The 24,374-nt window shown below is 41.2% G+C and overlaps 1 protein-coding gene across 1 annotated transcript; it reads left to right on the top strand.

Annotated features, from left to right (window-relative positions):
• The first annotated feature begins 183 nt into the window (after nt 1–183).
• vps9d1 (VPS9 domain containing 1) lies at nt 184–24,374 on the top strand. Its single transcript, XM_080761004.1, has 17 exons — nt 184–294; nt 896–968; nt 1,450–1,632; nt 2,708–2,879; nt 3,488–3,599; nt 7,788–7,850; nt 8,875–8,927; nt 9,260–9,347; nt 9,486–9,571; nt 9,802–9,950; nt 10,930–11,184; nt 11,685–11,814; nt 12,544–12,749; nt 14,222–14,306; nt 19,870–19,974; nt 21,675–21,791; nt 23,435–24,374. The coding sequence occupies exons 1-16, from the start codon at nt 196–198 to the stop codon at nt 21,784–21,786; spliced, it is 1,971 nt and encodes a 656-aa protein (XP_080617130.1). The 5' UTR covers nt 184–195; the 3' UTR covers nt 21,787–21,791; nt 23,435–24,374.

Here is a 24,374-nt window from a genome sequence, read left to right as displayed (position 1 = left end):
TTTAAAAAATGTGACTGAAATTATCCCGCTTGGCTTCTTTGGGGCTTGTTTTGATAGAACTGGTCGCTTATTTCTGTCGCAAAATCTGTCAACACTGAAACCAAGCTTTCCGCGTTGATTGGTCATTCGAGCTGGGGGCGTGCACTATGGGCGTGCACTGCGTCTTACGACACACATGTCACATCCGGGCAAGTTATGGCTGCGTCTGTCCCAGAGATCGGCGTGAAGCCCCTTCAAAATGCCATGAAAATGGCAAAAATAGCAATCCAGCTGGACGCAGGGAATAGACATAAGGTATGACGTTGCTAGGGTTTGCATTCAGCTTCACTGATGTACACGAAACCGGTTTGTATTAACGCTAAGTAAATGATCAGTCACCATAGTCGCTGATGTAAACATAACAGGGAGGGATGCTATGCTGTCAGTCAAATTCATATGACCCTTTCACTATGCAGTGTTTCCTTGCTATATTTACGAAATGAATAATTTAAACAATAAGGGTAAAGCAAGGGCTGTGTACACCTGTCTGCCGTGTGTCATGTAAAGTGAAAGTATGAAACCGTGGATTCACGTATGCGTAGTTACACAGTAATTCATGTTAATGAATGGCAGCATGATGTGTGTGTGTGTGTGTGTGTGTGTGTGTGTGTGTGTGTGTGTTTAGTTTAGTTTAGTTTAGTTTATTTCTAACCTTTCACATGTATAACAATACATAGTGGCCCGAAAAGGTGTAGGCTGAAGCTAAAAGCTTATAATTGCCTACCCTATTGTTTTTTATTAATTGTGTGTGTGTGTGTGTGTGTGTGTGTGTGTGTGTGTGTGTGTGTGTGTGTGTGCGCGATTAGAATAATGACAGACTTGTGTGTAACATTCAGTATTTGCTATTTCTCTATAGGAAGCCTATTGTGAATACTTAAGGAGCATCAACTATATATCACATGTACTTTTGGAGGATGCCGCCCCAAAAAGTAAGATCTGTGTTAAGTATCAGGGTGGAAACATCATCATGACATGACATCATCAAAACGACAACGTCGCATTGGAGCAGTATAATTCATTAACCTTATTTCTGGAATAACAGAACGCTTATGATATTGTTATTGACTAATAGAAATTATTTTGTTCTGAACTTGATTGTCCATATTCTCGGCCTATTAAATATTGGCTCTTCTCCCAATGCACCTTTTATATATTTTTCATGATGCAAATGTAGGTAATATGGGAAACAGTCACCTGAATTACTGTCCACTCTGACAGGCAATAATGTATCGGATCCCAATACAAATGTGTTATGTTAATGTAATACACTGATATGTCCAAATTACATGAGAAGCATTGATATACAGTCATATACCTATCTATTGGAATAACAATGCAGAAGTCACATTGTAAAAACCACCGCGTCGTGATTATGTCTCATTTGTATTCTATCCTAATTTCTGCCCGTAGAGGAAAGCGAGGTGGTCGGGGTGGAGGTGGAGAAGATGCTACGGCTGGCTGAGCAGTGTCTTGAGCGAGCCAAGTCATTCATAGGGAGGACAGAGGAACCGTCGCCTGACCTCTGCACCTCCCCTTCCTCCTCACGCATTTGTCCTTCCACTGTACATCCAAAAAACGCCATTCACAACAATGGTGAATACATATTTCCTACAGCCTTTCAACTATCTAATATAATCAGTGTTATAAACCCTCAGATTCAGATACCTTTATTAGCCATTGTGTGTACACAATACATAGGAATTTGTTTCGGCATTTGTGACTAAATTTGACTGAGGGGCTGCCATTGGATTTTTGTGTGCATTCAATTATTTTTCACAAATAACCAACAGACACAAGACAACACTGTGCGAGGAAGATAAAATAATTATAAAGTATTATAGTTATTACATAGTTCATTAGTGCATCATTTTGCCGGTGTCACTAGGGGGCGGGGGTGGGAGGGAAGCCAGAGTCATTGAGCTTCTCCCAGAGTGGAGCAGGGTGAGGACGAGGCCGTGGCCAGGGTGGGATAGCCTGGTTAATAAACCAGACTAATATCGCACGGGCCGCGGATATTAGTCTGGGGAGGCTCAGCTTGGATTTCATTTTCAGGGCGGCGGGTTGAAACATTTTCTCTTTGACGCAATTGGTCAGAGCTACTGTCAGTCAAAGGTCTCAAGCATTGAAAGTCACTGTACCAAAGCCCGCCCATATTGCATACCGTGTCCCGATTGGCCGCCCCATTTCTCTGGTGTAGAAAATGGGCGTACAATTGAGCCTCTCCAGACCGTAATCCGCCGGCAGGCAATTTTCTTTTTTGCCAACGGCTGATTCGGTCTGGTTTATTAACCAGGCTAAGGGTGGGAGGGGTCGGCCATGATTTTTCTTGCTCTCCTCAGTGCCCTGGAAACCAGACCTTTTTCATATCAAGGCCCATTATTTTGTTTTGGCATTTGAGCCAGATTTGATGAGATTTAGCCTCGCAGACCCAAAGCTAAGGAATACTTTGTTGTCGTTGGATAAGGTTTGTCCACAATTCCATTTGATGTTGGTACCATTAGGAGAGATAACGGGCAAACGTTGATCAAAATAAGAATTCTTCTACATTCTCTAATTGTGTAGTGCAGATGTTTAACAATAATGTAACTCTTGAGAGCGTAAAATGAAACCAAATGTCTTAAATAAATCTTTGCCCTTTTTTCCTGTTCTCTTCCTTCATCTCTGATAGTTGCTCCATGTGATCCTCCTGTTGACAGAGCAGAGGTCAAATTACCCAGCCCTTCAACGCCCGGTCATCGCAGGGCGTTGTCGGAAGGCAGCAGTGGGGAACTGTCCCCCTTTCTCCCACCTGAAGTCTTCCAAAGACTACAGACAGAGGAATCACAGGACACAAGCAGAAAGTAAGGGATAATAAGTATCAAGGAGGGCTCGCTTCCCATGACATTCACCTATCTATGACATGTGTTCTGTTGTTTACTTGTATCCGTGACCTGTTGCTCCAAAGGGCAGTGATGTGTTACGATGAAACGCAATCTCACTCACCATTGCATGTATCAGAAATCAATATAAATGTGGAATTTTACCACTTGTGAAGTTGTGCCTACATCACTTGGGGGAAATTCCGGCTTTAATATAGATAGATCTTACTTAACGCTTATTCACTTACCTTCTTTCTTAGACCTAGCTGAGTTTTTCTCGCAGCGGACCCCAATCTGAAAATCCCCCCCCCCCCTGCAATTTTCTAATAGCAAGTCAAGTATAAAATATTAATAAAATGGTTAAAATTATTGTGATGATATATTAGCTCATTTGGCTGGGGACCCCCTAGAATGCCCCCAAGGACCCCTGGAGGACCCCAGACTCCACTTTGAGAACCACTGCTATACACCTCAGTAACGTTAATGACGTATTGTGTGTGTGCGTGTGTGTGTGTGTGTGTGTGTGTGTGTGTGTGTGTGTGTGCGTGCGTGCGTGCATGTGTTTGTGTGTGTGCGCGTGTGTGTGTTAGGGAACTGACGCCCATTGAAGAAGCATCACGCTTGAACCAGAAGTTGAAAGCCAATTATGAAGCTCGGCTGGCAAGGCTCACTCCTGGTCAAGCCTACCAAAAGACATCTTTGGTTAGTGTGTGCGTCTCGTATGTATTGTACATGTACACATGCAGGTACCTGCATCCTCTGAACCTAATCCACACAAATTGATGATCACTGTGGCATTGCGAAATCAAGAGGTCATAACCTGCATTCTGACACAACACACTCAGTATCTCTGGGAGTGTTGCAGTGGTGTAAAAGTACTCGCCTAGTAAAAGTATCAATGCTGCAATAAAGAAATACAAGTAAAAGCCCGGAAATCGCCATTCATTGTGAGCTTGTAGATCGGCTATTTTCAAATGCCCGAAATGTATATATATATACAGTATAGAGCGTCGCAGTCCCTCCCCCTTTCAGAACGACGAGTGGCCCAGGAAATGAATCGCAATGCATTTTTCCCATAGGCTTTTCTTAAAGTATTTATTTAAAGACGGTTACGCCGCGGACAAAGCCAACTCGGATCGTGACAAATCATGACAATGAGAATGAACACAATATTTTGAGCCGATCAAATCATTCGAAAGAAGAAAATAAAGGCAGCAGACAACACTATTTGTTTTGTTTTTCTAGTTATAAATTATTTCATCGGCCCAAAACATTGTGTCATGATTTGTCAGGATCCGAGTTGGCTTTGTCCGCGGCGTAACAGTCTTTAAATAAATACTTTAAGAAAAGCCTATGGGAAAAATGCATTGCGATTCATTTCCTGGGCCACTCGTCGTTCTGAAAGGGGGAGTGACTGCAACGCTCTATAGGGCAGAGGTTTAGTAGACTACAATGTTTGCCTGTAGTGGAGTATAAGTAAAAGTACAGACAATTGGAATTACTAATGTAAAGTTAAAAAACTAGAAAATCCTCATACCTATAGTACCTACCTAACCTGAGTTACTTTCCACCACTGGAGTGTTGCGATTTCTTTCACTATCAACTTGTTTTTGGACCTCCACACATTTTTGTTGTTTCTACAAAGACATTCCTTCCGGGCTTGGTCAGATCACAATGCAGGCCACATTGCAGCAGTGTCCCTTCTTTGATTCCGATCATATGGATTGGGGTGGACCATGCCTTTTAGATTGAATAGTCAATCTAGACTGGCTTTTTGGTCTCTCTCTCTCTCTCTCTCTCTCTCTGTCTGTCTACGACGTCTACGTCTTTCTCCTTTCTCCTCAGTGGGTTGAGCATTATTTTAGTGAATTCCGCTGAGTTTGTTACTGAGCACGCATGGCCACAGGCTCTGTTGTCAACGGTTATGGTCCCAGCCAATGGGTGGACTTAGCTACAGAGCTACACAGTACACACACACACACAGTCACACACACAGTCACACACACACAGTCACACACACACACACACACACACACACACACACACACACACACACACACACACACAACCCCAGTGCACAAACTGCACATGCAGACAACAACGGCAGCAGTAGCGACAGCACAGCTCTACAGTTATAAAGGGTTTGGAGCTGTGTCCACACAATGTGTTTAATGACCAGGGTATGTCCATAGCCAAAGAATGCCTACCTGGGAATTTTGGCCCGGGAATAGGCTAAATTCGGCCAAATTCGGTGCACGGGCAATGTCCCCTTCGGGCCTCCCCACGCTCATCCACCCCCACCTTCAGATACCCTGTGACACCCCTGGGTCCAGGTGTACTTTTAAACCACAATTAACGAGACGACTCAACAGTACTGAGAATGAGTTCAGGAAGGCATGACAAGAGACGGAAGACTAGACATGTCGGTAATGGAGAAGAAAGGAAACTTCTAAAGACACTTTCTGATTCTAGTAAAATCTGAAATCACAACACTTTTCCAGCGACAGTGAATAGTAGAACTGAGAAAGTGGAAGGATTAAAATCTCAGCAGCAGTCTGTTTTCGGTTGGTAAAGTTAATTTGACCACTGCAGTGTGTGTCATATTCTTGGCAAACACTAAATAATTATGGGATGGTGATATATTGAAGAAGGCATTGCTTTGTAGTGGCAAGGATTTTATTGGCCATTTGATGAACAAGAATATAATCATGGATGTCATCAACAGCCTTCAGTTGTCCAGGAGAACAGTTACATTTTGCATTTTTGTGATAATGTGTTGAGGCAAATCTGACAGACAACTCAGCAGCACCTTTCGAGTACAATGATACTCTACAAAAGCAATAACATTCCCAAACAGTCATGAAAGCAACAACGTTAATGTTTTAAAATGTGCATAACGCGTTCACAGCTTGTGTTTGATTTCAAACCGTATTAATCTTCCCATTAAATATTTTGAGGTCAGATCAGTTTGTTTATTTCAGTATATATATATATATATATATATATATATATAATATATATATGATTATTTTATTACAAGGTTTTAAAGGGATTGTGACATAAAAAGCTATGATCTCAATTGCACGCAAAAAGAACCCTGAACTTTTAACATTCAGTAGATTTTCTGTGGTCTGGGGTTTTCTGGCTCAAACAAGTGCTCTGATTTCCCTGAAAATACCCTGAATGTTCAAAGGTTGTGTGGGTGTAATTGAGGTCATAAAACCTAAAAGAAAAACTAAACCTTTAAAGAAAACATAGGCCTGCCGCCTATCATAACAATTATTTTTTACATAGGCCTACAAAAAGAAAATGTAAAGTAATGTAATGTAAAGTAATACATTATGTGAACATGCACGGCAGGCTGCATCATTATCAAACTTAATTTTATCCTTCAATCAACTTCTTGTTTATGCCCCAAAATGTGGTTTTGTAGCAATTTGAAGCAATTATAGAAATATTAGACCTAAATTGTTTCAGCATGTTCTAATCTAATCATGTATACTTTACTTAAACATTTACACACACACACGCACACACACACACACACGCACACACACACACACACACACACACACACACACACACACACACACACACACACACACACACAGAGTAGCCTACTTATTTTTTACTTTTTTTGCACAGGTCTATAGGTTTTCTTTTTCGCTAGGCTAGGCCAGAGCAGATGGCTCTGGACTAGGCATTCCTTGAAATACCGTAATTTAAAAATAGTAAATTCCGTAAATTACTACGTCACTGTTAAATCCCCCCCCCCTGGAGTAGGTAATGGACACGCCCAATCATTCATTCATCATTGTACGCGTGCGGGGAATGGAAGAGTGAGTCGAAGATTAGCAGCATCGTTCAAAGATAGTGTGTAAATATAACAACATTCTCTCCTCCTCGCCAGTCGCCACAAAATTATCAAAAAGCAACAGTCGTGACAGAAAAATAAGAAATGGTAAGCGATGCGAACAATTAGCATGATAGATCTCATCAAACGTTTCTTTACTGAGATTCCATTATGAGAGCGTGCATGTTGTAATCGTTCAGATACGGAGAATGTTCCGGCGTGCTCACCGTCACATGGAGCCTGGAACTCTCTGGAGAACTTTAAAGACATTTGTAAAGGTAAAGTAAAATATAGTTTAATTGGCTCTGCTGCCTGAAGACTCTTCAGTGAAGAGTCGTATACATCGTACCACCAGGCAGGTACTGTTTGAGAAAGAAGACAAGACGCGATCGGATCGTGTCATATATTTAGTTTTTTTTCAATGCACTTGTTGTGTACATACTTAGTTTTTTAAGTTTGGTGGTTGAGTCAATGTCGCGTTTTGTAACTGGCTCTACGTGGATCTAGAAGAGGTTGTACTGTACCCTATCATGATGTTTTTACTCTGCACTCAAAGACAGGTTATTGTTCCCTTTCCTCTAGTTTGTATGGCATAACATAGTTGGAATCAAAACGATACGTAGAACACATCTTTATTATATCTGATCATATGACAAACAACCATTTCCCATGTTGGCTTTTCAGTAACAGAATGTACACACACACACACACACACACACACACACACACACACACACACACACACACACACACACACACTTTCCATGATAACCTTCAGCAGTATGCTAGGAAAAAATAACTCTAGGTCTTCAGTTAATCCTCGTTTTCTCATATCAAATTGATTTACCTGGCATTTAGAGCTATGGACCAGAGCTTAATTAGTTTAATCCAAGGCACAAAGGTTTCCCATTGTTTACCCTTCTTCTTTAGTGTAGAATATCTTAAAATGCTTTTCGAATGTTGAGTTTTAGTTGAGTATATAGTGTATGACATATTGTACAGACTTAAAGGAACATTCTGTCTTTTTCCCTTTGCAGACCTTGTCTCTTCAGAGGCAGATGATGGAGAACCTCATCATAGCCAAAGCAAGACAGGATGCTGTATCCTCATGATGTGTTTGGGCTAACTAGTCTGTGTATTACTTGTACCATGTGTTTGGGCTAACTAGTCTGTGTATTACTTGTAGCCGCAATTTGCAACTCTAGATTTTTTAATAATGGGATGAATCTAGAGTTGCAATACCCTCTATTGACTCCCCACTCATCCAATTTGGGTTGTGATCTGCTTGTCTTTGTGATCTGCTAGTCCAAGCTTGAATTGTCCTCTTTCAATCTTCCGAGCTTGTTTTTCATAAAAAATCCACCGTAGAGATGTTACAGTGTTGCAGTTTGGAAGCACTCGTTTTTGTTAACGGGTCGCGCTGCTGCCTCCTGCATTATGTGCAAATTCGAAACAGGTGGTACACAGGGCCGTTCAGTGACATACGACGAGTGCTTCCAAACTCCAGCATTTAGAAAAAGAATCACCTGCACATAATTTCTTGACAGAAAGTAGCTCATAACATCTACGGTGGATTTTTATGAAAAACAAGCTCGGCAGATTGAAAGAGAGTAATTCAAGCTTGGACTACAGCTGCAATGTTGGTGAGTTTAACGTCGTTTAAGACAAGCAGATCGCAAACCAAATTGGATTAGTGTGGAGTCAATGGAGGGTATTGCAACTCTAGATTCATCCCATTATAAAAAAATCTAGCGTTGCAAATTGCGACTATATTACTTGTACCATTCCAGTTTCCCACCAGGCCAAGTGTGGCATCTTATCACAGATTCTCACAGAGCACTCTCTTTTGTAAGAGATTTGAAATACCATCCACCTTTGGGAAATGTATGCAACCTGGCATACCTTTTGGCATTGTCATTATAGGCAAACATTTTCAGAAATTGCAGATCTACAAGCTCACAACACATTGTGATCTGATCCGTTGTGAGCTTATAGCCTGCTATTTTCTAAAATGCAAATATATCCCCCAAAACACGAATGTTCCCGCCAAATCCCCCTCATCTAGGCTTCATGGTCCATGTGGTAAAGGCTGATGGATTCCTTAATATTTGGTAATGCAATCAGCTTCAAAGAAAGATGGAGGAAAGAAGGCAGAGGTTGCAGGAGGAGGCTAACCGGTACACACACACACACACATCCCTTGAATTGAAATATTCTACAGTTCTTTACCTCGCTGCATTCGAGCCTACAGTATATATGGTACAAATGTTAGGCCATTGGGTCCCTATTATTATTATTTATTTATGTCTGGCGATCTACAAGTGCATAATTGCATAGATGTGCTCTTTTCACTGCCAACACCCATAACGGTTAGCAGGGCAAAGAAATAGTACAGGATCTCTGTATCCTAGAACAGTTGACAGAGCTGTTAAGTCAATTTAAAAGGCAGCAGATGTTGACAGGCCTTTTATTGTGGTTGTATATTCATGTTCTAATGTTCTAATTGCAGGAGATTTGCAGCATCAGGGACAGTGACCCCAGAGGAGCAAGAGCAGAGAATTCTTTATGCCAATGTTCTGGAGTATGAGCAAGACCACGTGAGTGTTTCTCATCTGCATCCTTTTGAGTACACTTCAAAGAACATTGGAGTTTGTCAGAATTTGTGCTATGTATTGATATGAGATTTCAGTGGTTTTCTATTTAGTGTTTTGTGTGGGTGTCTATTTGACTTGCAGGATTGGCCTAAACTGTGGAAATCCAATATGATGAAGAATCCTGATGATGCCACTTTGGTTACAGGACTGGTATCATACCTGCTCAGGTATTCTTTATTTAAATCCTTTTGAGACCATGTTAATATACTTAGAATAAACAATTTATTGGTCAAGTGTATACATATATTCACATACAAGATATTTTACTTGGTGCAAGATCAATATAACTGTTTTCAGGAAAAATATGGAAATTAGCAGTGAAAATATGCCAGCGTGAGATTGTGGACATTAATATGCAATAGGTGTGTTTTTCTAAACATTTGGGTTGTCTCCTCAGCTGTTCTGATCACCCTGTGATGAAGCTACTGAGGAGGCAGCAGTACAGAGTGTACAACAGGCTCTATCCAATCGTTTGTGGAGGTCCAACCTCCTACCCTGCTCCATCGCTGAAATCCTCCGGTAGTCCCCACGGTCTGGTCCCCCCAGGTATGGCTAACAAAGAAATGACGGGGTCATGGAGAGGAATCCACCTGCAGTGTCAAATGGCCACTCAGTGTGCGCATGCGGTGCATGTGGTTCAATCCTGGTCTATAAACATACTGAACCATTGTTTTTGGTTCTTTTTGTTTGTTTGTTCTTTTAAGGGTTTTAAGCTTGCTCTAAAACTTTACCGACATGCATTGCATACATTCATTCCCCCTCATCCCTAGCACCTGGCCTGTGTGCAGCTGTGCACATCCTAGACATCATTATACAATACACTCGGCTCTGAATGCATAACGTAATCCAAGATTAATGGGAAGACATATTAAAAGAAAATAGCATTAAGATAAAACTGAAGACTTTGGTTTAGTTCACAGTATGTCATAGGGTTTTTGAAGATTTCTTTCACATTCTAAATAGGCAAGTTTTTTGTGAGGTTAGGCTGCAGAATTGAACTTATCAACAGCTCCTTTCATTGATGACAATGTCAACAATGCATGTTATTAGTCATCCAAGTTGAATTAACCACTTGGATGACTTGTGACAGGGGCATGGCAAATCATCAATCAAATCAAAGCCATGTTGTGACTGATAAGACCCTACCAGGAAGTGAACATGGGTGTCTGCGTCATCATTTTCAAAGGTCTCGGTTTCCGCTGTTCACAGAACTTCACAATGCAATGTCTGTTTTGAAATTACACTTTTGTTTAAGGGTGCAAAAACACCAGAGCAATTTGGATGCTAGATAGCCTGCAAACATTGTTGTGTTTTCAAACTCTAAATGTGGATGTTGCTTTAATAGATAAGACAAAATGAAGACAAATCATAAAATACTTATCCACACCAAATGCAGTATATGATAATCATCACAATATTTCTCCCATAATATCTCCCATAAGCCATAATACTGTACAGCTCAGCTCAGATCAATTAGTATGTCGTCTAACTGTAACTGGCATCCTCCATCACTCTAAAACAACAGATATCCCAGAGGAGGCAGGTGGACAGGAGTTACACATGCCTGTGGCGCTGGACCGGGACAACTCATTCGAGGACCTGGAACAATTTTTGACCCAGCTGGACTGGGCTCCATCTCACGACACTGGCTCCAATGTAGACTTGGCCCATGAACCATCATCGCAGCTGGAACCGGAGGAGAGCCACATCCAGGAGCTGGAATCGAGAGCGCTGAAAGAACACCTGAAGGCCATTGTCAAAGACATTCATATTGCTATTGGTGAGCATGTTGGTTTTATAACTTCTAATTTAGTAAGCCAAGTCTATTTGTACAGCTCATTTTAAGGCAATTCAAAACTGCACTAAACGGCACCTTTGAATATAACGACAGAAAATGTATAGTAAAACTATAGTGCAGAAGAATGATAAACAAAAAATCGCAAAAGGCAGCGGCAAACCGAAGTGTCCAGATATGCGGTGCATTAAAACTGAATGCTGCTTCTCATGTTGACTTCTGATTCTGGGGACAGACACTCCATTACTAGAGTCAAGTCTTTCTAAGTCATGCTGAGACATAACTCTTTGATATAATCTTAAGGTGAGGCTACATTTAAGGTAGGCTGACTTTGTAGTTTGTTAAAGTGGCAGTAAAAATTGAGGTCTGAACCCATGACTACACCAAGATTTTGTCTTGGGTTGTGTTTTTTACAGATTGATGCCGAGCGTTGACTTTGAAGCTGATCTACATGTTTTGGGTGTACCTTTTTCTTTGTATTTCAGATCAGCTGCTGTCACTCTGTTTACTGTCCTTTGAGTGTCTAAACACAGTCAGCTCAAAGGACCTTTGTCAAGCCAGCATAGAGGAAGCTTTTTTCAGACCACTGTGGAAGCCCCTGTTGGCTCTCTTCAGGTAATCTCTTAACACATGCCATGATTGTTTCAGTCTCTGTCCATTCATGTGTCACAGTATTTTAAAGTGATGCTTATAGACAGGCTTAGAAATTACTTAAATGCCCCATTACAGCTGCGGTCACTGCCTCGCGCCACCGGCACACAAAAACATGACACACACATACACTGATTAACAAATCTAAGGAATCACTTTCTGGGTACCACTGCAGAATTAATTCCATTTTCTCCATTTCAATTTTGGATAAAATTAAACATCATACATAATACAGAGACACCTACCTGACAGAATCGCTGGACTCATCTTTATATTTTACTTATATTACATGAATCTTAAAAAGTCTATGGGATTATGAATGGCAAAACATCTCCATGTTCCAGGAGGCCTGGGTTTGACATTAGGACTTCGGTACTCTATGCACTGGAAAGTGGAAAATGTTTCATTGGACTAATTGCAATTGTTTTGTGAGGCGATGTGTCAAACTTTGTACCACCAGAAGGTGGCACTATTAATCTAAAAATAACTTGTAGGTCCATGCTATTCCCTTGTTGTACATTGTATTGTTCTTCTTTGACTAGTATAATCTGGCCTTGGCTTTATGCATAAGAGCATTTGGACTTTCATGGCACTATTAGGGGGGGGGGGGGGTGTAATGTCAATACAAATATTATTGACAATAAAAAAAACTATTTCCCTTCGGTTTTGTCTTCTATATTTGTGCGTCTACAGGAAGGTAAACAGGAAAAGGGAGCTGGCGTTTGAGCACAGTATGAAGCTATATTGTGATGCATCGCCTGAAGACGTGGGTGTTCCTCTGAAACTGTTCCCGCAGGATCCTAGCACACTAAAAGGTTCCTATCCCTACGAGTCTCCAGTGCAGGAGCTGAAGCTTCTATGTCTGGACTGGAGTCCACAGAGGAAGCTGGATTGTATTGGTGAGTTACAATCAAACTTTTAGTTTTGTGTTTTTTTTTTTTTTCTTTTCTTTTCCCTCACAGGATGCCTTTCAATTCTGAATCATATCTACTATCGATACTGTTTATTCTCTACACCATAATGGATATTTGTGTGTATATTTTGGAGACCACCATTCGGCTTCATGTGACAAATTATAAGCAACGCTGTTGAATATTATTTCCACTGTTTAACCCTAAATATATTTTTTGCTAGTGTAAACTATAGTCTGTCAGAAAATGGGGTGAGAGAGAGAGAGAATGGTGAGTGACACGCAGCCGAGGTCGTCTGGATCGGGTGTAGAACCCACAACATACTGTCAGGCTTAGCAGCCTAGGTTTCCTGGCCTGTTGGGCCAGAGTTTATTGTAAATACTTACAGCCTATCCTGGTATATTTACTGGGGTGTACCTTTAATGTTGCTACCAGTCTCTTTATGCCTTTCTACATCTCTCTCTCACACACACACACACACACACACGCACACGCACATGCACATGCAGTCTGTTGACTGTAGAGGCAGTAAAATTTACAAAAAAAACATGAATAACACCATTTAAGGCAAGCACAAAGAATGTAATGGGGAAACATGAGGCTTAGTAGTGCATTTAGTGAGTGTAACCTTTTGACATATCGTTCACATTGTCTCACACAAAAAATAGCCGATCTCACAATGTTGTGTATAAATCAGGCGTTGGTCCCACCCGTTGGCGTGCATCTCTAAAGCAGGATTTACTGTACCGCCAAATGGAAACCTGCTTTAACACTGGATGCTCTGTCTCACAGTGGTGGCTCACTTATTAGCAGGGTACATCATTCACCACGGTGACCTCCTCCGGGGCAGGTTAAGGATTGCAGAGTAATCAACAGTCAGAAGGGCCATTCAGTCTCAGTCCCTCATAGAAGTGCTGGGCTTCTGTGGTACACTCGGAGAAATGGCCTCACCTTTCCTATTCATAATCCAGTTTTTGGTGAAGAGGTGACCACCGAAATGGTGGTTGGTAAAAACCAGAGATATGTCATGTGTGTTGAGATAAGCGGTGAGTCGCTTAACCACCGCAACGTGAAGTCATGTTGTAGTTTTCGGTGGTCACCTCGTCTTCACTGAAAACTGGAGCATGAATATTAGGATCACTAACACTTCATTATGCTGAGAAGCCACTGGAACTCATGAATGTATGGTTCTTTGTGAGATGGGCCCCTAGGTGGCTCAACATGAAGGCACTTAATACGATAATAAAATTAAACATTTAATTAAGAACAGTCCCGAATGGGTGCCAAAAGCAGAGTGGTTAAGGTGTGTACCACGTACATTCTGATGCCTGACTGGTTCAATACCCAAGCCCGTTGAACCTTTGCTAAAAATTGCACATGCCAGTTTTCTGCATCTTGTACCTTACTGTTGTTATGTACTGTATATCTCGGATCTCGCTCAAGTAAATTGTGTTTTGCAGTTAGAACATTGCGTTTGATCTGCGCCTGTGCGGAGGACTACAGAGGTCTCCACGAAGTGGATTCTGCACCCAAAACGGCTGCCATGTGAGTGACATAATTTCCTCACCATTACTGATGAAGATGAACTGCAATGAAGCACCGCACACGGCATGCACTTCACTTGTCACACCTCAGCACACAACGACTAAAATGAACCATCTAAATTAACCTAGTCCAATACTCTTCTAAGAATATGGACGGGACTTCCCTGAAACCCAGTAGAGGTATTCAAGGCCTCCTTCCTTTTGAAGTTGTCACATCTCATCAATACTCGGCTAAGCCCAGCACAGCAGGTGGCTGTCCTAGGTCAACGTTTTGGGCTGTGCAGTGCACCCTGTTACCTCCCGACCTAGCTGACACACCCCCATAGATGTAAAGTTAAATATACAGTGCATCCAGAAAGTATTCACACACTATTTTGTTTTGTTGCAGCCTCATTTCAAAAGGGATTAAATTCGTATTTTCTTCTCAGCAATCTACACACAATAGCCCATAATCACAAAGTGGAATTCTATTTCTAGCATTTTTCTCAAATGTATTATAAAAAAAACTGAAATCTCACATGCATTCACACTCTTTGATATGACACTCAAAACGGAGCTCAAATGCATCTTGTTTTCACCGATTGTCCTTGAGATGTTCCTACAACTTGACTAGAGTGCATCTGTGGCAAATTCAGTTGATTGGACTTTATTGGGAAAGGCATACACCTGTCTATATAAGGCCCCACAGCTCACTGTGCATGGCAGAGCAAAAACCAAGCCATGAAGTCAAAGGAATTGTCCGTAGACCTCCGAGACAGAATTGTATCGCGGCACAGAGCTGGGGAAGGGTACCAAACAAGTTCTGGAGCATTGAAGGTCCTGAAGAGCACAGTAGCCTCCAAAATGGAAGAAGTTTAGAACCACCATGACTCTTGCTAGAGCTGGCCACCCGTCCAAACTGAGCAATCGGGGGAGAAGTGGTTCTCAAACATTTCAGGTCGAGACCCAAACGAGAGATTAGAAGTTTGCCCGGCGCTCAAACTAGCGCAAATAGCAGATCTTATAAGCACGCAGCGCATTGCAAGCTTGTAGATCGGCTATTTACGTTGCTCTAAAGCGCATGAGGTGATTTCACTCCTCCTTCCGGGGAGGAACAGAGTGCATTCTGGGATGGATTGGACCCAAACACATGAACGCGTTGCCATTGATTATCATTGCACGTGTTCACGTGCGTTCACGTATGAAACGGCGTTCAGGTGTCGTCATGAACGTGCTCAATGATAGTCAACGGACCAGCTCGTTCATACCAAATTCGTCCACTATGTCCATTTCGCCTCAGTGTTTCCTCCGGGTGCCGTCTCTATTAATATATACTCTAAGGTCCCAACACCTATTCGATTAGGTGGTCTATTTTGAGATAGACCACAATGACTGCACTGTTACAACGCATTGAACACATTTATCAACCACTGTCTTGTTAACTTGTTAAAGAGTTCAGAGTAACTTTCTTTGCTCAAATAGAAAGTCTGCAAACTTGAGCTTGAATTTTTAATGGTGCTGACAGAAAACCAATAACATTCCAGTACAGAACATTTGGACTGGGCGCCAATAAAATAAGTCATTCAGCCTGCATTTATCTTGATGCCTCTTGTTTCACATCCCATCTCCCACATTCTCCTGTCCCCATGTGTGCCCTTTTGGACCCTGTTGTTTGACTGGGGCAGTGTCTGCTGCTCCATATCTGTCTCCTTCCATCGGAGTGACGATCAGAGATGGCGGAATAGAAGAGTTTAGCCTGACTCTAAAGACGTCGGTCTCACTTGTTTCAAGCATCGCAGTTATTCCGTTTTAGCTTCTAGGAATGAAATGTCTCTGCTAATGAGATAGCTTTTAAAGCTGAGTGACAACTAGTCGGAAAGCACTGAAAATCTCTGGGATAAAAAAAATAAATCTAGATATGTTACGGTACAGTAGTTGCCCTATTAACCAACTAAACCTTCGATGTATTGATAAAAAATAGCCAGTCTACAACTTCTACAAGCTCACAGAGAGCTGCTATGTTTGTCAGGCGTTGACCCCAGAGCAGGGATTCATGTGTATAAGAGAAATTATTAATTGTCACCATCGAACATTGTGACGTGACAGAAAGCATCTTATATTGGCCTCGGTCATTTCAAAGTTCTAATTCTGCAGTGGAACCTTTTAGTCACAGCCGTTCCATCTTATTTTTAGGAATGCTTTAATATAGCCACTAGCCAGTGGCTGCTGGCAGTTCTGATGCAATGACACAAGTGCTTTCTTTTTTTCTCTTCATTTGATTGAGGCCTATACTAGTCAAGGGGGTAATTTAGTCATTTAGGACCGTATATTTTCTTGCCTTCCATCTGGCTATGTGCAATCTGCAATTTTTGTTTGTTGCTTTATCATGGTTAGTTATAGGCCCAGATGTAACTGCTTTTCTTAGACTACCGGTATGTAAAAACAGTTTCAATGTGTTCAATTCTAACACCATTCTGGAAGCAGTTAAAGAAATGTCAAAACTTGGTAGAACCATGGCTTTTTTTTTTTTTTTGTAAACTTTATTTTTACATTTTCGAACCATGGCTTTTTATAGCTACCTGGGCATGGCTGTAAATCCAAACATTGTCCGTCATCGTATCGGTTTATCGGAAGCAGTAGCGATTCCACTCATTCTCATTGCTTGGTCCTCATTCGTAAAGCTCTTTTTAAAATGGTACTGCATGCATTTTAGTGTAGCCTTGCTCCTAAGTAAATGCCAATGTGGGATTTATGAAACGCGTGCACAGCCATGATATTATTTAGTTGACATAGCGTTTTTTGTTGTTCTCTCAATAGCGATACTACGGTCAAATATGGTTTAAATAAAAGTTAAATAAAAGTTAATTATACATTCCTTTATACTGCCATACATATCTTACTAATTCAGTATTTATCCCTCAAAAAAGAGCTATAAGAATTGTAAATAAAGCAGCCTACAGAGAACCAACAAACCAACTATTAAATTAAAAGCACTACAATTCAAAGATCTGGTCGACCTAAAAACAGTCTAATGTATGTACAAAGCAGAAAACAATGCATTACCGGAAAACATCCAAAAGTTTTTCCAAAAGAGAGAGCGAGTCAATATGATTTGAGAGGAGTCTGCGTGTTTGACCAGCCTTTAGTGACGAGGACCAATGCGCAATACTTTTACAGTATTTCTGTTAAAGGGGTTACTAATGCAGAGACTAACTGAAACAGAGTATGACATGGAATGGGTTCAAGAGGATGTTTAAAAGCGACATAATAAATAGATATAGACTAGAAGAATAGCTTATTGGGCACAGGTGTAGATCTGGAGCATCATTAAGTGTGTGTGTGTGTGTGTGTGTGTGTGTGGCCTATATATGTATAATGGTCCATTATATTTAATATATGTGTATGATATGTGCTAACGGAGTGGTTTGGTAGGAGAAGGAAAAAGTCCGCACACAGGCTCTGCTCCAGTGGTGTTTTGTTTTGTTTAAAACACCATTAAGGCACAACGTTTCGGCCGTGAACGGCCTTCATCAGGTGATAATAGTTAGTGACATGACAATAAATATGAATAACCACCACAGCAAGCAAGTTTACAATAAGGCAACACAGTTTCAAAAAAACAATTTCAAGAAAACTTGCTGGTTTTTAGCTTGTTACAGACTGTTTTAGTATTTTTAAAATAAATTTAAATGTTTTAAATATTTTTATACATTTGAGATTTTGAATTTTTTTGTTTTTAAGATTATTTTAAAAGCTTTTTTCTTCATTCATGTATCTACCTTTAGTCCAGCACCAGCCAGGTACTGGATGTGCGCAAGCCACCTGCTTTTTAAACTTGGTAGGAGAAGGAGCACGGATAAACGGCCATGTGCTTGTGTAGCCCCTTTCTATTAGGGTAGAAGGATATTGTATGTTTATGATATATATTATTATAACCTTATTATTCATTAGTTTGGTTATTCATTTTTATTGTGAGTGTACAAACACTGGGGCGGAAAGCCAAACAATCTATCTGAAGAGTATACTATTTGAGGTATTTATACAAAAGGGGTAGGACCCGATACGTTTTTCACTAAACTTCTTCCTACTCCTTTTTCGAACATAAATATAAATTAAGGATTATGTAAGATTATTATTTTTTTGGCGCCATTTCATTCTTTGTTAAATAACTTTCCTTTATTTGTCTTTTTATCATTTATTTATGTTCGGGAAAAAAAGAAAAGAAAATGTCATAGTCTATAATGAACTTCAGTCATGGTTTTCAGTCACTATTTCTTAAAAATTAGTTTTCTAATTAATTGTATTTGATTTAGATTTTATATTGAAAAATCATTGAATTAGTTTCAAATTGATAAAAAAGTTTATTTGTTTTTATCATTATTATTTATTATTTAAATGTTTTGAAATAATTAAGGGATATTTATTCATTTGTTGTGACCCTATGTTCTCACTGGGTGCAACACACCACTGGGTCAAATGGGGAGAAAGGGAAGTAATTTCTTCCCAGGGACCAATACAAATATGTGCTGAAATGGTGATTTTTAGTTTTACCTTTTGAGAGTGAATGAAGTACAGAAGCAATACGTATACATTGTATGGATTCATAAAACATTTATAGGCCTTGTACTGTTTGTTTAAACATTTCAGTTTGTTTCTGACATTCTGTCACGTAAAGTTCAGTTTTCCTTTAATCGTCACCCGTTTCTTTCTTTCAAACATTGAAGCTATACAATAGCATTTCCACATTAATCTCTTCTTTTGTTCTTGACCAATTAGTTACTGGATCTCCTCCTGAGCCTTTGTCTGGTTCAATATCCTTTCTTCTCTCGCTTTCATTCTTTCACTCGATTAATTCTAATTAAATTCATTCTTTCACTCGATTAATTCTAATTAATTCCTTTCTGTAGATTTTTGCTGCCTGTTTCTATTGTCCTCGGACCACATGGATGCATTTCACTCGTAACTGTTAACCCATCCGCTTGATCATGTCCAGCATGTAAATCAACATTCAGTCGTGGAAATGCAAGCTTGGAATGTCGAAACACAAGTTTTTTTTATTTGAGTTTTGTGTGTTTACAGCAGTTGTGTGTGTGTGTGTGTGTGTGTGTGTGTGTGTGTGGGCTGTCAACTCCCTGTGGTCACGGGCCTTTGTCCACACCTCCTCAAACCTGCATGCGCCAGGATCCAGTTGCATGTGGCCGGGTTAGTTTTGGGCCAGCTACCTACCTTCTCACGCAAGCTAGCAGCAGCTTGGCTAGCCCTGCGTGTGAGCGTTGATAAACAAGTGGTCACTGTCTGCAGCTAGGGAGAATGCTATCAAGCTTTCATCATCTGTTAGGCCCTAATTCATCCTCCCAGCAGATCTCAGGGGGGGAAACACTTTTATCACTTCCATCTCTGAACATTCATCCCATTTGGAGAAGCATTTGATTTAGTTTCCAGCCAATCCCTTGGGACACACATGTCGTCATTCCGTGTAAAAGTCAATTCTGTCTATTCTTCCTAGCTGTGTTTATTTCCCTCTCTGTTCCCATGTATTTCATGAATGTAATTCCAACCTCTCTCCCCTCTGAATGGTTGTACAGCGGTGCAGATGACCTGTTGCCCATCCTGTCCTTTGTGGCGCTGCGCTGCGAGTGTCCTCAGCTGGTGTCTGAGTGCGCTGCCATAGAGGAGTTCATTCACGAAGGGTGAGTATCATCATGAAGGGGGGAATGTTGAATGGAGCCCCTCCTCCTTGCTTTTAGTTTGCAAATTAGATTTTTAGAAACTTAATGAGGTCTCATGTAGATGGCACGGTGTCCTCAGGTGAAAGTTCATCTCATAAGAAGCTATGGATGTGTTCAGCATCCTTCACTGGAACTTAATACATGTGAGATTAACATGCACACACACTGTGCAGTGGGACATGGGTTCACAGGTTGACAAATCTACCCTGGCTATCTCGAGATTGTTTTTCTTGCATGTCAACTTTAGAGTTTAGACCACACCCGAGAGGTCTGCTCGCAACCGTGAAAACAGCCGGTTATAAAGAACAGGCTGGTTAGATTGGTAGTGGCCAAGGAATGTCGGGATATTCAGGGTTTGGTTTTCCTTCCCTATAAAAATACAAATAAAATCCCACTTGATGTTTAAGGGTGGCAGTGGCTCAGCCGAGTTAGAGCGGTCGCCTGCAAGCCAGACTGTACCCGGTTCGATCCCCAGAAGTGTCCCTGAGCTAGACACTTAACCAACCCCCTTAAGATGTAGAGGCAGGAGGAGCTCAGTGCCGTGAGGAGGAGGTCCCCTGGAGGGCTGTTTTTTTTGTTTTCTTTGTTTTCTGTGATTGGTGCAATAAAATCAATGCATTCATCAACTTCACATACTGTATGTGCAATGTACAGTGACAAAAAATCATAATAATAATAATTATTATTATTTAGCAGACCTCTGCCGCACCAGCTCAATGGCTGAGTTTGTATTTAGTTTAATTTGAATTCCAGCATAATATAGGTTAAAGCTCATTTACTTTAACGGTCATTTATGCAGAGCCATGCAATGCCCAGCAGTAGTTTTATGATGATCATTCTATTATCTCTTCTGCTTTGTCACCCACTCTGTCTCTACATCTCCCTCTCCCTCCACTCTGTCTACAGTACATGTCCCTCTCCCTCCTCCTTGCTTTCTTTCTCGTTTCATATCCCGCGGTCCAACTCTGGCTCCTGGCTCGGCATGCTCTCGTGTCTTGCTCTCGTTAGCGTAGGGTCAACAAGAGTTGACATGTACTCTACTCCAGCGCTTCTCTGTCTCTTGTCTTCTGTCTCTGAACAAACCTCCCATGCTCGCGGCTCACGAGTTTACCCTGTCTCCCTCCTGCCCTCCTCCCTCGCCAAGTATGCACTATGCACACACAGCAGGGCTCTTTTAAGAGGACGGGGCTCGCTTTAATACTCCACTATTTCCTTTGTTTGCAGGCCATGTTCTTAATTGAAAATGGAGGACCTCAATGTAAACAAGTCATAGTGATTTTAGGGGTATTTCAAACTTCTTGGCAGAACTTGCATTGAACTGTTCTACAAACTGTTATGCAATTTTCAATCAATCAATCGAAAATGTCGATTTTTATGATTGTAGCAATGTCAGTGAATGAAAGGATACAGCTGAGCTCCTCTTTGGAAAACACTGTAGAACAATGAACCCAAAATCCACAATTTATAATGTAGAAAGGGGATGGGTGAGATTATGTGTGGAACGCTTGGGATGTTGTGGTCGGCTGTTTAAAAGCATGCCTGTCTGTCCATGTATCGCGTTGCTATAACGGTCCAGTCATCTGCATCCAATTGAAGCAGCTTTCTGCTATAGCCGGTTTCCAGTGATCCGATTGGATCAACTGACTCCATCTCTTTTCCAGCTATTTGATTGGAGAGGAGGGCTACTGTCTGACCTCCATGCAGAGTGCCTTGGCCTATGTTGAGTCACTGCATGCAGGAGGAGCACAGCCTAGTGCAGCCAAGCTCGCTTGATACAGGTAAAGTAATGTCAAGATGTTCCTTTTGTTAAATGGCAAAATGTAGAACCTAATAATAAATTGTATTCTGATAGGTCATATACGGTATGTAACATCTGTGGCAGGACAGTAATACAAGTTGTTCAGTGTCATTTACCAGGAAACTGGTAAATGACATTTACCAGTTTCCTGTTTATACTCTTCATAGAGGTCCTCGGGTGAACCCGGGCCGAGACCCAAAAATACCCGGGATCCGACCCAGACCCGGCTCGGTCACGCTTCCATCCACAAGAACTGACTCCGGGGCTGGGTCGGAACCGCTACCTCATGTCTCAGGTCTCGGGGATCCGACAGTGAAATGACTGTTCCACTAATACCCGAGTGGACCCGACGATTGGCTGTCGCAGCTGTCAATCACCCCCGCTCTTTTTTCTCTCCTCCTCCGGTCAGTCGGGGCGAGCCTTGCACAATAATAATTCAAAACAAAATACAAGAAACAAAAAATAAAGGGACCCATAAAAGTTGGTCCGTGATGACCCACATCAGCTTTAGCTGGTCTAGTCCACCGTTTCCCAGATTGTTTTTGTGCCCTCTGTGCCAATCAGCCGAAAAAGTGCTGCATCCACAGTCCTACTCAAAGAGACAGAACAGGCACGGCGAGTACGTTTTACAACCCGACATCCTCAGTCGCCCGTCCCCAAAACTCCCAGTGACACAATGATTCCACAGCAACAACGGAGCTGTCAGTTTGCTGCCGGGTCGCTGGGTTGAGTAGAGAAGGGGACGGACATTCTCAGAGCCACAGACTTGGAAGAACCTCATGACATAGTAAACATAATAATCATCTGAGGGTGCAATATTTCAATGCAATATCCGTCATGAAAATGTTGTTTCGTCCACATGGCAGAACAAAGGCCGTTTTATGGCTGCAGATCATTGTCCCGCCAGACCAAAGGCAAGGGGGCAATTATGTTTTTTTTTGCCCTGGTCGGTTTGTCCGTTTATTTGTTTATCTGGGGATAAACTAGCAAACTGCTGAACCAGTCGTCGCACAATTTGTCGTGTACACTGCCAGTAGGCCGAGGAAGGAAGAAGCGACCATACTTTTATTGTATTTGTTAGGATTTTTAATGTTCTAGTGGACTTTAAAGCTGGTCAAATCAGGCTGAGACCATGCCCAAAATATTGTCGTCATACATCATAAATCAGTGGTTCCCAAACACGGGGTCGGAAGTTCAGAACCTGTTTGTGGGTCACAGACACATTTTTATGGGCCCCTATATTATTTTTTGGTTTCCTACATTTTGTTCTTAATAATTTCCTGCCAAAGACATATTTGAAAGGCTCATTGAAAGAATCTACTCAATACGCTTACATACAATATTGACTCTTCTGATTTCATAAATAAGAAAATAAATGTTTTAAGTATTAGTGAAAATAGCTGATTACAAGCTCACAATGCTGCACGAAGTGACGTGTTGTGAGTGTGTAGATTGCTAATTTCGGGCCCTGGGGAGACATCAAATGTCTCTATTAGTCTATTGGGTCACAGGCTAAAAAGTTTGGGCACCACTGTAGATATTTTTCAGACACAGCTGTAAAATAGTTAAATGATTTAACTGATCATTTAATGTGTGTGTTTGATTTATTTCATCATGCTACAGTTGACGAGTCACGGTCGACTGCTGCACTACAGGATAGTCGAAGCTGAACATGCTGAACATACTCATCACAGTGCCGACATATTTTAGTTCATGGGTTTCTTACAGAATGGATTAGAATCCATATAACTCTTTATGAGTCCTCACCTGGATAGATTTGCGTTTTTGTTGTTGCTTTACCTCCATTTGAAATCGGCAGCGTAAGATGCAATGTATTTTACGATCTTTCCGGCTCTTGGATGAGAAAAGAAAATACGCCACGCTAAAAGTAGCGGGCTATGTAGTGCAGTATTTTTGGTATAAGTTCTCATAGTGTAAGTATATTATTGCCAAGTGTGCCTAAATTCATTTAAAACAATGCGAGTACCATAGAGAATATTAATCTAGATTTTCCTTTATTTAAAGAAATGCTTTGACGGGAACATTTTACTTGTTTGGAACATTTTACCTGTTTGGATAAGAGTTCTCTCTCTTATTTTATCCTTGCATTGTATGTTGGAGCGGTTTTAAAATCACATTATTTTTGTGTGTGCGCGTGCGTGACGAAATGTAAGAGTTTAGCAGTTAGATTACATGATGATGGAAGACCCTAACCGAGTTTATACAATCACTACATTTATAGAAAGACCATAGGAGATGTTGCCATAATTCCAAGAGTCATAGGTGGTGTGAGAGGTTCTGTTGAATGAGGGACTGTAGAGAACGTGTGTAGAACTTGTAACATAGTGTGCATAAAGGGTCTTGCTTTCATAGTGTAGCTGATGTCCATTTTATTGATGAGTTTAGAAAGCAGGTGGCTTAGTGCACATCCAGTTCCTGGCTGGTGCTGGACTAAGGTAGATACAGTGAAGAGAAGAAAGTCCGCACACAGGTTTGCTCCAATGGTGTTTTATTTTATTTAAAAGTATTAAGACACTGCGTTTCGGCCGCGAACGGCCTTCAT

The sequence above is a fragment of the Protomyctophum bolini genome, assembly GCF_963924005.1.
Source record: "Protomyctophum bolini genome assembly, chromosome: 4".
Classification (NCBI taxonomy): domain Eukaryota; kingdom Metazoa; phylum Chordata; class Actinopteri; order Myctophiformes; family Myctophidae; genus Protomyctophum; species Protomyctophum bolini.
This window is presented reverse-complemented; position numbering and strand designations above follow the sequence as displayed.